At 38.6% G+C, this 13,342-nt stretch overlaps 2 protein-coding genes across 2 annotated transcripts in view; one reads left to right on the forward strand and one right to left on the reverse strand.

The window, feature by feature from the left end:
* On the forward strand, nt 1–4,740 carry b9d1 (B9 protein domain 1). Its single transcript, XM_082178908.1, has 7 exons — nt 1–184; nt 295–363; nt 625–733; nt 1,440–1,536; nt 1,640–1,702; nt 2,006–2,073; nt 2,219–4,740. The coding sequence occupies exons 1-7, from the start codon at nt 122–124 to the stop codon at nt 2,344–2,346; spliced, it is 597 nt and encodes a 198-aa protein (XP_082035034.1). The 5' UTR covers nt 1–121; the 3' UTR covers nt 2,347–4,740.
* epn2 (epsin 2) overlaps nt 3,964–13,342 on the reverse strand; it is a 25,462-nt gene continuing 16,083 nt past the window's right edge. The window contains exons 4-9 of the mRNA XM_082176341.1: nt 12,200–12,301; nt 10,602–10,728; nt 8,928–9,095; nt 8,677–8,766; nt 8,141–8,338; nt 3,964–6,751 (exon numbers count right to left, since the gene is read on the reverse strand). Of these exons, the coding sequence (XP_082032467.1) occupies nt 6,375–6,751; nt 8,141–8,338; nt 8,677–8,766; nt 8,928–9,095; nt 10,602–10,728; nt 12,200–12,301 (1,062 nt within the window). The 3' untranslated portion in view covers nt 3,964–6,374. The remainder of the gene's footprint in view (nt 6,752–8,140; nt 8,339–8,676; nt 8,767–8,927; nt 9,096–10,601; nt 10,729–12,199; nt 12,302–13,342) is intronic.

Raw genomic sequence — 13,342 nt, forward strand, 5'->3', positions numbered from 1 at the left:
ATAGCACCCAGAGATCTGTTGACAACGGGAATCCATTAAGTTACAGCTAACCTGATATTTTAATGCAGAGAGGGTCGTTTGGTGTGATTTAAATGTTTTCCAGGGTGTTAATGGTGTAAAAATGACCTCAAACAATCCAGCTGTTTTTCTTCTCATGATCAACGGGCAAATCGAAGCAGCTGATGTAAGTTAACAGTGATTTATAGAGGCCGAGTTTGATGCAGTAAACTGTGTGAGAAGCCTGTCGTTAACGTGTGTTAATTTGATTAATTACATGTCGTGTTTTGTCTAAAGTTCCCAGAATGTGATGATCTGTACTGCAAGTATTGTTTTGTTTATGGACACGACTGGGCGCCCACATCAGTGAGTGACATCACTTTACTTCCTTATGTCTTACAGTAACGGAAATCAGGGCTATAACATTTATATATTAACATGTAATATATTTAGCATTTAATATGTAACTCGAATAATGATATTAATATGTCATATATTACTAAGTAATTGTCATCTTAATAAAGTAGGATCACTTATTATTTGCAACTACTCTTCTTTAGTGACGTGATACATAAACTTTTGTTTTATTCTCATATGTTCAACAACAGTAAGTTTGTCTTTTCCCAGGGCTTGGAAGAGGGCATTTCTCAAATAACATCAAAAGGTAGAGGATCTCAGAGTTTGGTGTGGAATTTCCCATTGGACATCACATTTAAAAGCACAAACCCATTTGGCTGTAAGTGCACCTTGTTTTTGTTGAGTCAGAATAATATGCTTGCATTGTGTAGAGAGGAATATTAGTCTGAAGATCGGCACAAAATCTGTTGTGTCATATATTGTAATGCAGCTTAATTGTGATCACTATATGTGACCCTGGACCACAAAACCAGTCTTATGGGTCTTTTTTAAATTTTATACATCTGAAAGCTGAATAAGTAAGCTTTCCATCGATGTAGGTTTGTTTGGATATGACAATATTTGTCCGAGATACAAAAAAATCTAAATATTGAGAAAATCGCCTTTAAAGTTGTCCATTTCTTTTGGCGATTGTGCTGCATCCACTCACAAAAATAAATGTTTGATATATTTAAGGTAGGACATTTACAAAATATCTTCATTGTGATCTTTACTTAATATCCTAATGATTTTTGGCATAAAAGAAAAATCGATAATTTTGACCCATACAAAATTGGCTATTGCCACAAATACACCTGTGCAACTTGTGACTGGTTTTGAGGTCCAGGGTCACATATGCATTGAAATATCAGGATAGCTGTACTTTATATATATATAATATATATATATATATATATATATATATATATATATATATATATATATATATATATATATAAATATAAATATATATATATATATATATATATAAATATATAAATATATAAATATCCCCGTTCATCTTTTCACATTTTCTTTTTCTCCAGGGCCCCAGATTGTAGTTAGTGTGTATGGCCCCGACACCTTTGGAAATGATATTGTGAGAGGTTATGGAGCCGTGCACATCCCGTTTACACCTGGAAAGTGAGTCACTCTGAGATTGTGGTGTCGTAATGTAACAAAAGCAGCCAGCATGCTTGAGATATGTCTGAAATGTACAATTACATGTGAATGCTCTCTGTTCCAGACACACCAGGACCATTCCTATGTTTGTTCCGGAGTCTACATCAAGACTGCAGAAGTTAACAAGGTTATAACTCATTTCTCACATATTCTAAATTATTTACTGCTCAGTGTTTTACACGCATTTAAATGCAGACGTATGGCAACATTTTAAATTTACCCAATTTATTATGCACCAGCTTAGGGTTGTGATCTGAATTTAATTTCTTGTTGCCCTTCCCTTTTGTCCTCAATAATTGATATGAACTCAAGTTGTTTCAGTTAAATGTGCAACTTGTATGACAGTTTCAAATGAGCAAGTACATTGTAACTTAAAAACATTGATTTGCATGATAGGCCCTGTATCTAACATGTTTTATCTTGTACTCAGTTGGCTGATGGGAAGGCGTCCAGAGTTCACAGATCCCAAGGTTGTTGCTCAAGGAGAGGGAAGAGAAGGTAAACTTTCATTTAACCTTTGACTTAAAATGAAACCTTGCAGTAGATGCTGACCATCTCTTATCATAGTGAGTCTTAAAAAATTGTTCTTCTTCAAACAAGTGTAATTATGAGCCATAACTGATGCAGTTTTATCTATTTGCAGTCACAAGGGTGCGCTCACAAGGTTTTGTCACACTACAGTTCAACATTGTGACTAAGGACATGAAGAAGCTGGGTTATGACACCACATCAATAGAGCATTCACCTGCAAGAACACCGCAACAGCTTTGATAACCTTAAGGATCTTTTTTGTATCTTAGTTGCTTTATTCAGTTAGTTTTGTAGCTGCTTTATAACATGTTATATTGTTTAATCATCTTTGTATGTTTTTAAATAAACTGATCTTGTTTTGTTTGTCTATAAAAGAGTCAACCATTTCTGACCTAAATAACTCGGCTTGTCCTTAATTTACACGCCCGAGTTTCATTCCAATCTGCAGATTTCATCTTAGGGATGGTCATTTTTCAAAAATTATTGCATTCTAATATTCGGGCTCATAAAAGCCCACCAGCATGGAACTGTGAATGAGAATGTTCTGGAAAGTGATTTTGTGGCTTTCTGTGATGGAACCACGAGACGTCGCTCGTTGACCGATCGTAGGCTTCTTGTAGGGATGTAGACTTGTAGGAGTGAGTGAAAGTAGGAAGGAGCTGAGCCTGTGATAGATCTGTAAGCAAGCGTCAATGCCTTGAACTTGATGCGAGCAGCGAGAGGTAGCCAGTGCAGAGAGATGAACAGAGGAGTGACGTGGGCCCTCTTGGGCTCGTTGAAGACAAGACGAGCTGCAGCGTTCTGAATCATTTGTAGAGGTTTAATTGCACATGATGGAAGTCCAGCCAGAAGAGCATTGCAGTAATAATATAATATATTATATAATAATAGTATAATCAAGCCTAGAAATGACCAGGGCCTGGACGAGAAGTTGTTTTGCATGCTCAGTTAGGAAAGGCCTGATCTTCCTGATGTTGTGCAGTGGAAACCTGCATGATCAAGCGGTCTTTGTAATTTGGTCTGTGAAGGTCAGCTGGTCATCAAATATTACTCCAAGATTTCTGACCGACCTTGATAGTGTGATTGATGATAAATCTAGTTGGATAGTGAAGTCGTGTTGCAGAGATGGATTGGCAGGGAGGACGAGAAGCTCAGTCTTTGCCAGGTTGAGCTGCAGGTGATGTTCCTTCATCCATGTCGAGATGTCCGCCAGACAGCTTGAGATACGTGCTGCTACTGTGGGATCATCTGGTTGAAATGAGAGGAAGAGCTGTGTTTCATCAGCATAGCAATGGTAAGAGAAACCATGTGCCTGTATGATGTGTCCCAGTGATGTGGTGTAAATGGAGAACAGGAGGGGACCAAGAGCTGAATCCTGAGGAAGCCCTGTGATCAGCTGATGTGCTTTGGATACCTCGCCTCTCCATGCGACCCTGAAGGACCTACCTGTGAGATAGGACTCGAACCAGTTTTTCTTTTAGTTGAAAACATTAAACAATGTGTGATCAAAAAATATAAAGAACAAAAGCATTTAAGCTCAAGAACCCTAAGCATGAAAACATTGTAGTACACCCCAAAAACAAAATCAATACTTAAAAAGAAAGGACATAATAGGACCTTGAAAAACAAACATTACCTGAGATAAACTAGAAAAAGTAAACTCTTTTTTTTAATTTCAGTTAGTCCTCATTTTAATTTTGCTAACTTGATGTACTAAAATAAATAAAACTGAAAAACTATTACATTAATAAGAAATATACTAGTTAAAAAAAATCTCAATACTAAAATAACACTGCGTCCGGCGCCATAACGGGATGTGATAGTGGCGTGTTTACTAACAGCATGAAGAGACAGATCAAAAGTCATTGATACAATTTATTTGTTTTACCACTGCAGCTACAGGTCCTTTATCACTTGCTGTGGTTTAGATGGCAATAAAACAATCACTCTTCCTGTGACTTTCCTACAAAACCATTACACAGAAATAAGGTACACAACAAATATGTTACAATAGAACAGATGATAAATTATATTATACAGTTATAATGCCAACAAGTTGAGCACATATCCATAAAAAGCAGCCTGCTCCCAGTAATATGAGACAGTTTGGTAAATACACAGACACAACAACATGGAAAAATAAAATGTTATGCATGTTCACAAGGTTAGTCCTCCACAATAAATGCATAATGAGTACATAACAGAAGAATGAGTGATACACGGCAACAGCAAAACAAGATGGCCGAGCAAGATATCGTATGGATTCAAAAGTCAAACTAGTCTGCATAATCGAGTACAGTGATGTTCACTAGCAGGGAGTCTTGTTTAGCAGGATTAGAGCCTGCTTATACCATCGTGTCCATCAAAAGCGCATTACATACATCTTAAAGCTCTCTTAGCCACAACCACCCCCTAAAATGCCTGAGTATGCCTGCAGATTATTTACCATAACACACCCAGGCTCTGCTACAAGGCTGCACATGGTCAGTACTACCACAATATTTCCAGCAGAGGTCGCTAGCTCACAGATGAGAGAAACCGTAGAGTCCATACTCTAGTAATCAAGAAAACAAAAGCAGTAATATTGATGATAATAATATGGGAACAATTGAAGATAGATAAATGTGTAGTCAGTTAGAAAACGGCCGCAGCTCTGCATTTAAAAAGGACAAGCAATGTCACTTTGGTAACTACTATTCATCTTGTGCTTAACTCGTTGAATTAAAAAGTGTAGACATAGCAAGCCACACGACACACCTAAGTCTAGGCGTTCTTGCTTTAAATCGACCGCTAATTGTGATATCAAACGATTCGTAGTCTAGTTTAAGTCTCATTTAATGACAAAACCGTGGCAAAAATAAACTCATTGGAATACAGAACAATGCAATTGAACCACAGGGGTCTAGCTGCAGAAAGATGCATATGACCCTAACATACATTTACACCACATATTCAACAACAAAAACAACCCTAGAAAATAGATCATACAATCTATTACGGGACCCCTCCCACACTATGACCTGTCTTACCATCTCCGCTCATTCACGTAACACAATAAGGAAGTTAGCTTTCCATACAGAACAGAGGATTTTGTTAACAACAAGCTTTGATATACTTTTCTCCAACGGAAGCAGTGATTAGTGATACAGCTGTTGGTTATAACAGTAAGATGCATTAGGACCTGATGAAGATAAACAAACACAAAATTACCTCCCGTTTCCCTTTTCTCCATCCACACGCGCACACATAAATTAAAAAAATGTAACTGAAATGATCACATTTCAGGTTGTTGGATACTCACAGAGAAGCTAAGCGGATGAATTCAAATCATTAGTATCGATTAGCTGTGGAAATATGGAGCTGTGCAAATAGTGAGCCGTACTGAATTGAAAGAACCCATTCACCCAATAAACAACGTCTTGGGATTGTAAAGCAGTAAAAAACAGGCTACGGTATAAAAGTTGAGCCGTATTATGATATGCAAACCAACTCCCAGTCATGCATTAAAAAAAGAAAAGGAAGAACGAACAACTCTCCACTTCAGTATGAAGTTCATCTTTCAATGCATCAGGTTTAAAACCATTCACACATGCAGTTCACAGACTCTCTCTCTCTCCTAGTCCTCAGATTTGCTCGTGTCTTAGTGAACGGTTTCCCATCTCGCGCTAAGGACTAAAGGTGGGCAAACAGTCAAAGGAAGATAGATCAGAGCATGTGCAAAATCCCTGCTTGGAACATCAAAATCATTTCCATGTAAACTGATAGAGAGTCCTCTAAACTGTCTACTTAAGCGTACTGTAAATACACATAGTGTATATGCACTGCGTAGAACGTACAGGCTGCTTGGATTAAAAGGGTTAGAGCTTTATCTAGCACGCTGCTCGAAAGATTAGAAATTAGAAAAATTAAGACAAACCAGTACTCCTAGTTTTAAGCCTCTGATAAGAAAAGTAAGCCATCAATAAGAAGATAAAAACAGGACCCCTTTGAACGGGAGAGGAAAATCTCCTAGACTCTGTATCGCTGATGGTTTCTTTCGAGGAAATTTAGAAAAAGAATACCAAATTGCTGTATGGTACCAATCTCTGACAGGAGAGGAAGGGAATCGCCTGCCAGTGTAAAACCTGTAAACACCACTGCTACTCCCAAAAGTCTCAAAATAGCACACCGGTTTTGGGGGAACACAACCGACTATGTTGTCTATACCATAGAAACGGGGATGGGAGGGAGATTTGCGTGGGTTTCGGGGAGGCAGCCTATGTTGTTCCTCACAATAAGAAGGGGTTGGTTGTGCCGCCGGCTTGTGTTGCTGCGCCTGTGGGCGGCAGCCCTCCGCTCATGAGCGGCTGGGGCATGGACATGGATGCTGGGATCCCCATGCTTGGCATCATCTGGCCCACAGGCCCAAGAGGAGCCATGCCGGTCATGGGTACCATGGAGACGGAGCCGGCTGGGGGCAATGAGGAGAGAGGCAAGGGCTCGTTGCTCCTCTGGGCAATGCTGTTGAAGCCCTGCCCACTCAGGCCCATCATGGGACTGACTCTCATCTGGTTGAGGGTGGGCGGCTGTGGCTGGTTCACCTGGAAGGGGTTGACTTGAGCTGCAGTTGCAGGCGCTGGAGCCGAAGCTGCTCCTGAGGCTGAAACTAAACCAGTGGGAGATACAGGTGAGCTCGTTGCTAAACAAGGGCTTTTAAAATCCAAATTTAAGGCTCAAGACCTGCACAAATAAAATGTCTATTTAGAAAAAAAATCTATACGGTCTCAAAATAAATCATGCATATCAAAAACTTTTACTTTGTTAAACAGGCTGCTCAACAAGGACTTTATACTTCTTATTAGCAAAACAGGTAGTTTAAAAGCTATTTTAAAATATGCAAGTCATGTTTTATCCAATATGTAATGAATTTGGTTTATGTACCAATATATCAATACTTAAAGGAATTAGAGGTTGAGCATTATTAGATTTTGCTGATACAATACTAATGTGTTTAAAGATAGACAGAATATTGCAATACTAGTGAAACCTATACACAGCATTTTTGGTCAAGCAAAATATCTATGATAAAAAGAAAAAAATATGCATAAAGCAAAAAAATAACTAAAAAATAATTAAATAAATTTGTAACTAGAAATAAGATCACACCTAACGCGTTTTTCAGGTTCGAAAACGCGAGGTGCACAGCACATTACCATCACACAGAACGAGCCGTGCGCTGCGTTTTTTATGTTGCTAGGCAACCACTGAAACAGCTGTCCTGTCAGTCAAGTAAACGTCCAATCTTCCTTTTATTAACTATTTACTTTCTGTTAAAATTGTGGTAGTTACGGTTCGTGAAGTCGTTAAGCTCCTGGTAACCCGCGAGAGCACCACAAGTTTATCCTCCATCATCGCACTCTCCGGGCGTTCAAGCAACTGTAGCTTTCATCACCTAAACGGCAGGCCCGCCTCTCCATTCATTCGATTGGACAGTGGAAAAAAAAACGCGATGACGTCGGGCGCTTTTTCCGCTCGAAGTTGCTTTTTTTTCCAACTTCAAAAACGCTAGGCGCAGCAGGCGCATAAACAGCGCGCAGAACGCTCGCTGCCATAGGAAACCAATGGAAAATAGGCGCCTCTCACTGCAAAAACGCGTCAGGTGTGATCGGCCCCTTAAACTGGGACTCTTATTTTGAAATATATACATACAGTATCACGATTACTGATATAAATTTAAGATATCTCAAAACAATAATTAAAGGAACACGCCAACTTTTTGGGACTTTAGCTTATTCATCGTATCCCCCAGAGTTAGATAAATCCACTTATTGGGAGCAGTATGCTAGCTGGAGCCGTTTACCTCCAGTCTTTGTGCTAAGCTAGGCTAGCAGTGGGTGCGTCAGACAGAGTTACGGCACGCACGGAGATGAGAAGGGTATGTATGGACTTATCTAACTGGGGGATACGGTGAATAAGCTAAAGTCCCAAAAATTCAGCGTGTTCCTTTAAGACTTTTCTTAAACCATTAAGAAAACATGTTATTGGTGAAGGGTACCTCCAGCAAGGAAGGGGTTGGAGACTGGAGGCTGCTGGAGAGGCTTGCTGACCAGAGAGTCTAGGTTGACAAGAGCGGCGTTGGGACCCAGGAAAGACTCCGGAGTTTTTCTGGTTGGGCCGCCCGGTAAGTCAAACAGATCAGAGCCTACAGACAAGCTGGTCTGCGATGGCAAGGCAGAACTTCCTCGACCATCACCTGCGAAAAGCATCACATCCTCATGTCATTCCCAACAAGAGACAACCCTTCTTTTAACTAGTAAACTGTAGGGATGCATTGAAATTAAAATTCTGGGCTAAATCCGAAACTTCAGAAATGCTCTTCTCTAGAGTAATTTTTTCAAGCTATCTAATGAGGTTATGGACATTGAACGGCTTTCTTGAAGTAAATGTAAAATTAAGTGACATTGTATAGCCTACATACAAGTTGTTTTATTGACGTCTTTTTCTATTGAAATACTAATTGAGTGAATACATGAGACAGAATAAATTTCGGTGCATCCCTAAACCGTAGTAGTAGAAGTGGTCAGCATTTACCTGTCAGTGCTGAGGAGCGAAGACTATCAAACTCAGAGAGGTCCTCCCCGGAAGTACCATTTGGTGCGGAAAAAAGATCAAAGCTACCGACTGAGGGAAATGAGAGATGGTTGGGATTAAAAAGAAAGAAAGAAAGCCTTTAACTTATAAAATACAAGACAAATAAAAAGATCTATGAATTCAAAATAAAGAGAGCGGCCTTATTTCCTAAAGTAACAAATATATTTTGAACTTGAGTTTTCAGAGCTCACCTGTGGCAGGAGCTTTGGGGCGGGTGGCAGGAATTGGGCCCCAGGGATCAGCAGCTGCAGGAGCTGGGGTCGACCCCCAGGGGTCACTGCTCTTCAGAGGAGTGACTGAGGAAGAGGCACTGGGAAGACCCCAGGGATCCACAGGGGCAGCTGGCTTAGGGGTGGCACCTGGAAGATACACACAGATGTGTTAGGTAACTGACAACTTAAGTTAAAACTACGATGAAAAATTACTGCCACTATCCAAGTCGAACACTTTAAAAAAAAAAAAAAAAAAAAAAAACCCTGTTGAGACTTCCAAGTCGTAATGTAACTAAAGTAGTGTCAGATCTTTTCTTCCATATTGTGACGTACATCTGAGTGAAATGTATTATGGAGAAAAATAAAAAGTAGGGCAGGTACTTCTTATCCATCACTTGTTGATTAGTTTGATCTAAATGCTAGCTTGTAGTTGATTTTAAGATGGCGACTGGGTTTAAGTGGACTTAATGATTGGAGAAGTTCAGCATAAGTTACCAGATAGAAGTCTGTCGTTTCACTGGAAGGTCAAGCTGACATTTTGATAAAAAAGAATTACATTTAAAAATGAAATAAGTTACAAACAAAAAAATAAGATACATTTAGAAAATAAATAAGGTTCATTTCCATTTCATGCTGTGTTTAAGTAATTTGCACCTATTTAATTATAGCAAAAATAGCAAAAACAGCCAGAGAAATTCTATTTTATAAATGGGTGTGACAGGTGATGCAAGTTAAATGGGAGTGAAGGTGACCCAATTATGAAATATGCAGTCACAGTTTTTGCTCTTTCCTCTTCCAGAAGACAAGTACACCTGCCTCAGACCTTCTCTCCATTCGCTTCATGACTTCAGTCTGGCTTAATTTTCAGAACACAATCAAGAGATTAAGAGAACTGGGCTGTTGTTGAAGAGGAACCCCTTTACAGACTCTGTGCTCACTCTACCAGTGCAGATCTGAATACTGAGTCTCTTTTGTTTTGAGCACACTGGAATGCACAACTACCGGCCTAGCTACATTACTGAGCTGCCACGAAGAGCTACAGGCACAAACAACAATATGAAATAGAGCCAATGGTGGGGAGGGGGCCCCTAAAAGAAAAGGGAGCTTTTGGTTAACAGGTGGTCTTCACATCCTGAGCATTGAGGGTTATTTTTTTTTTTATATGTGACAAAATTAGATGCAAATCTGACTTAACTTAGTATCATATCTATTATGCAAATGATTCTGGTGAGAAAGTAAAAATACAAATAATTCACAGCAGGAAGCTGATACAAGCTATAGTCAATGTGATATTATTAGCCACAGACAAATGTGATCTTGAACGTGAAGGGTGTTTGAAACTAGCTATTGTTGTGTATGTGCCAGACTTCAAGATGATAAAACTAAAAATAGTGTTCGTGTTAGGGCTGGGCGATATATTTTCCTCATATCTCAATATTTATATATTTGCACCAAATTGGTTTAAAACTTTGATTTCTGATGTTAAGCAGATGTTTGAACTAAAATGTAGATATAAATGGTGACAAAACCAGGAAGGATAGTATAACAAGTCTAATGGCCAACCAAAAGTGCATTATAATATTTACATTGCTATGATATTTACAATCTTATTTATATTGTCCAGCCCTAGTTTGTGCACGTGTCTGTAATTACCGTAGGACTGCCAGGGGTCTGAGGTGGGGCCTGCGGCTGCAGCACCTGCTCCCCAAGGGTCCGCAGCTTGATCGGCAGGTCCCTTGAGAACCGGGTCAATCAGATCCATCAGAGAAGACTGTGGAGGCTGAACACACAGTGAAAGAGATAAGTGCCCACAATTACATCCAACTGACCAAAACAATCACACCAGCTACAGTCAATGTGAACTTGGTAGCCAATCAGAAGATAAATACTCACATTGAGTAAACAAGTCCGCAAGGAAAGAAAGGGAAAATTATGTTAATTGAAGAGATAAAAAAAAAAAAAGTCTGATGTCTTTACTTAGCTAAAAGTAGTTTTGTGGTAAAACATTAAAGTCAGACCATAGAACTTATAAAACAAAACACACACAAAAAAAAAAACGAATGAAGGCAAAAAAAGTGATTAAAAACAAATTCAATATTTTTATTCAGCAGGGATGCATTAAACAGCGTTCCCACACCTTGATTAACTTCAAATTCAAGGACCTTTCAAGAACTTTCCAGGTCCAATATCCTCAAATTCAAGGACTTAATGTGGGGACACATTTCAAGTGAGAGCAAGGTTACATCGTGTTCCCTTGTAAGATACATTGTTACCGTTTTTTGTGTGTCAAACACAACTATGCAAAAAAACTTTTTTTTGCATTGATTTTTGGCCATATGACAGAGATCAGATATTCTATTTGTCGTATTTCTGATTTGCATAAAACTGAAGAATATTCAGTACATCCTATACTGTATTCTAAAATGATCTGATATTAACTTTTGCATGAAACGTTGAGGTACCATCGTTGTAGTTTGGTGCGAAAGCACTTAACGGGAAACACTTAACGTAACGGGAAATTGCGTGTAACTAACGTAAATCAAGCAAGCTAGTATGCATAGGCCACGAAGTGTTGGCGAAATAACACATTAGAGGACCGGAGGGAATAATATGGAATTTTTTCCAGAAAACTTCTCGCACAAAATAAATTCAAGCACTTTCAAGGATCTGTATTAATGCATGTTTATTTGCAAAAACTTTGCGGGGCCTTGAATTTTTTTTTTTTCAGATTCACAAACTTTCAAGGATTTCAGGACCCGTGGGAACCCTGTAACAAATTATTTTTTGTAAAAAAAAAAAATCATAAGAGACAAAACAATCTTCTGAACTGTAGTGTACATTTATATATTCATAAATTCTAACCTAAAATCAAACCAAATGATGACTGAAAAAAATAGTATTTTCTTCTACTTTACAGAATTTGTGCACTTTTCTCCCCAAACTGGAAGGGAAAATAGCAGAATTCTGCTCAACTCCTCTGTAATATAGCACTATCAAATTAGGCCTTCGGCTTCTGAAAAATGTGAATATGGTGAATAATTTTATTCTTGTTTTACGGTACTTTCTACCCAAGTAAGAAAATCATTTAAGTTTGGAACAACATGAGGTTGAGTAAATTATGAGAGAATTTAAATTTATCTCTTAATAAATGAACATGCAGGAGGTGACGGATGTTTAAACTAGAGTTTTGTGTGGCCACAGATTCATTTCAGGCCTACTGATGAGTTAAAGCGCTCAGAGCCTGCACCTACCTCTTTCTTCTTCTTGGCCACTTTCCCTCCGCTGGAGTCTTTACGGCTTTCTTCCAGAGCCATCTGGAGCCGTAGGTCATCCCCACGACGCATCCTCTCCTCCTGAACAACCACACACAGACACACAAAAGAATACGTTATAGCACACATATTATGGAGCGCATGCCTTCTGCTGAATCTCAGCATGAACCTGCTGCCCTGTTGTTGTGATTCATCGTGATTCAGCATCAAAAATCAGTTACTTAAGCTTGTAAAAATTTAAAGATTATACAATTACACACTGAACTCAATTGTGTTAGAAAACCAAGAGACACACCCGGTACTTTGTTTCCTCATCGGGTTGCTTTCAAAGGGCAGAGGAGACAGGAAGGAAGTGAGAAATGTAAAGTATGTTAGTGGGAAGCAACTGCAGATAGGCAGTAATCTAGTCCCTTAGCTAATTTGGTGGCAGTAAATAACTTTGCATTTGGTTAGTCAAATTCAAGATGAATTAAACCTTTCAAGTGGAAGGGGACCAAGAACAGAGATCTGCTGTAGGGTTCGACTGATATAAATCAACACCAATATAATCTTTTTTTTTGGCTGATAATATTATACAATTATAAAACTTAAAAATAACAGCAGCTGCAGTGAGACTTCAAATAAATGGCAATAGGTTCTTATGTAGAAGATGGGAATTATTTAACTAAAGTAGTCATATTGTGTCTGGTAATATACAGTCTTTGGAATTTCACTTTCATTTGGAATAAAAATCAAAATAAAATAAAAATAATAATAAATAAAAATCACTAAAAATGATTAGATATTCATAAGGTGATCAATCAAGGCTGCTGTAGTTTAGTGCTACCAAAGGTTAGGTTAACTGATATCAAACATGTTTATTGGTGAACGTTTCTAATATTTTTTGCGTATCTTAGTGTAGCGTTGTAATATGGAGCATGTCGGTACAGAATGATTAATGCAGAAGGCAAATACAACAGAGAAAGGACATTGTTTACACAGCAGAAAAGCTAGAGATGAGTGATGCACTTTCAACATTTCACTAGAAGCCTCATTTTATCTACGGTTAAAACACTACGGTTCCCTTCACCTCATAATGATCACAAATCTGGGACATCTGACTGTCTCATACAATTATGTACA

This window comes from Leuciscus leuciscus, assembly GCF_965113295.1.
Source record: "Leuciscus leuciscus genome assembly, chromosome: 1".
NCBI classification, from domain to species: Eukaryota; Metazoa; Chordata; class Actinopteri; order Cypriniformes; family Leuciscidae; genus Leuciscus; species Leuciscus leuciscus.

Bases quoted from the DNA above. Each gene is read 5' to 3' on its own strand.
- b9d1 (XM_082178908.1), top strand. From the start codon at position 122: ATGACCTCAAACAATCCAGCTGTTTTTCTTCTCATGATCAACGGGCAA. The intron at 1,703-2,005 runs GTTATAACTCAT...TCTTGTACTCAG, and splicing joins AGACTGCAGAAGTTAACAAG to TTGGCTGATGGGAAGGCGTC. The intron at 2,074-2,218 runs GTAAACTTTCAT...ATCTATTTGCAG, and splicing joins TCAAGGAGAGGGAAGAGAAG to TCACAAGGGTGCGCTCACAA.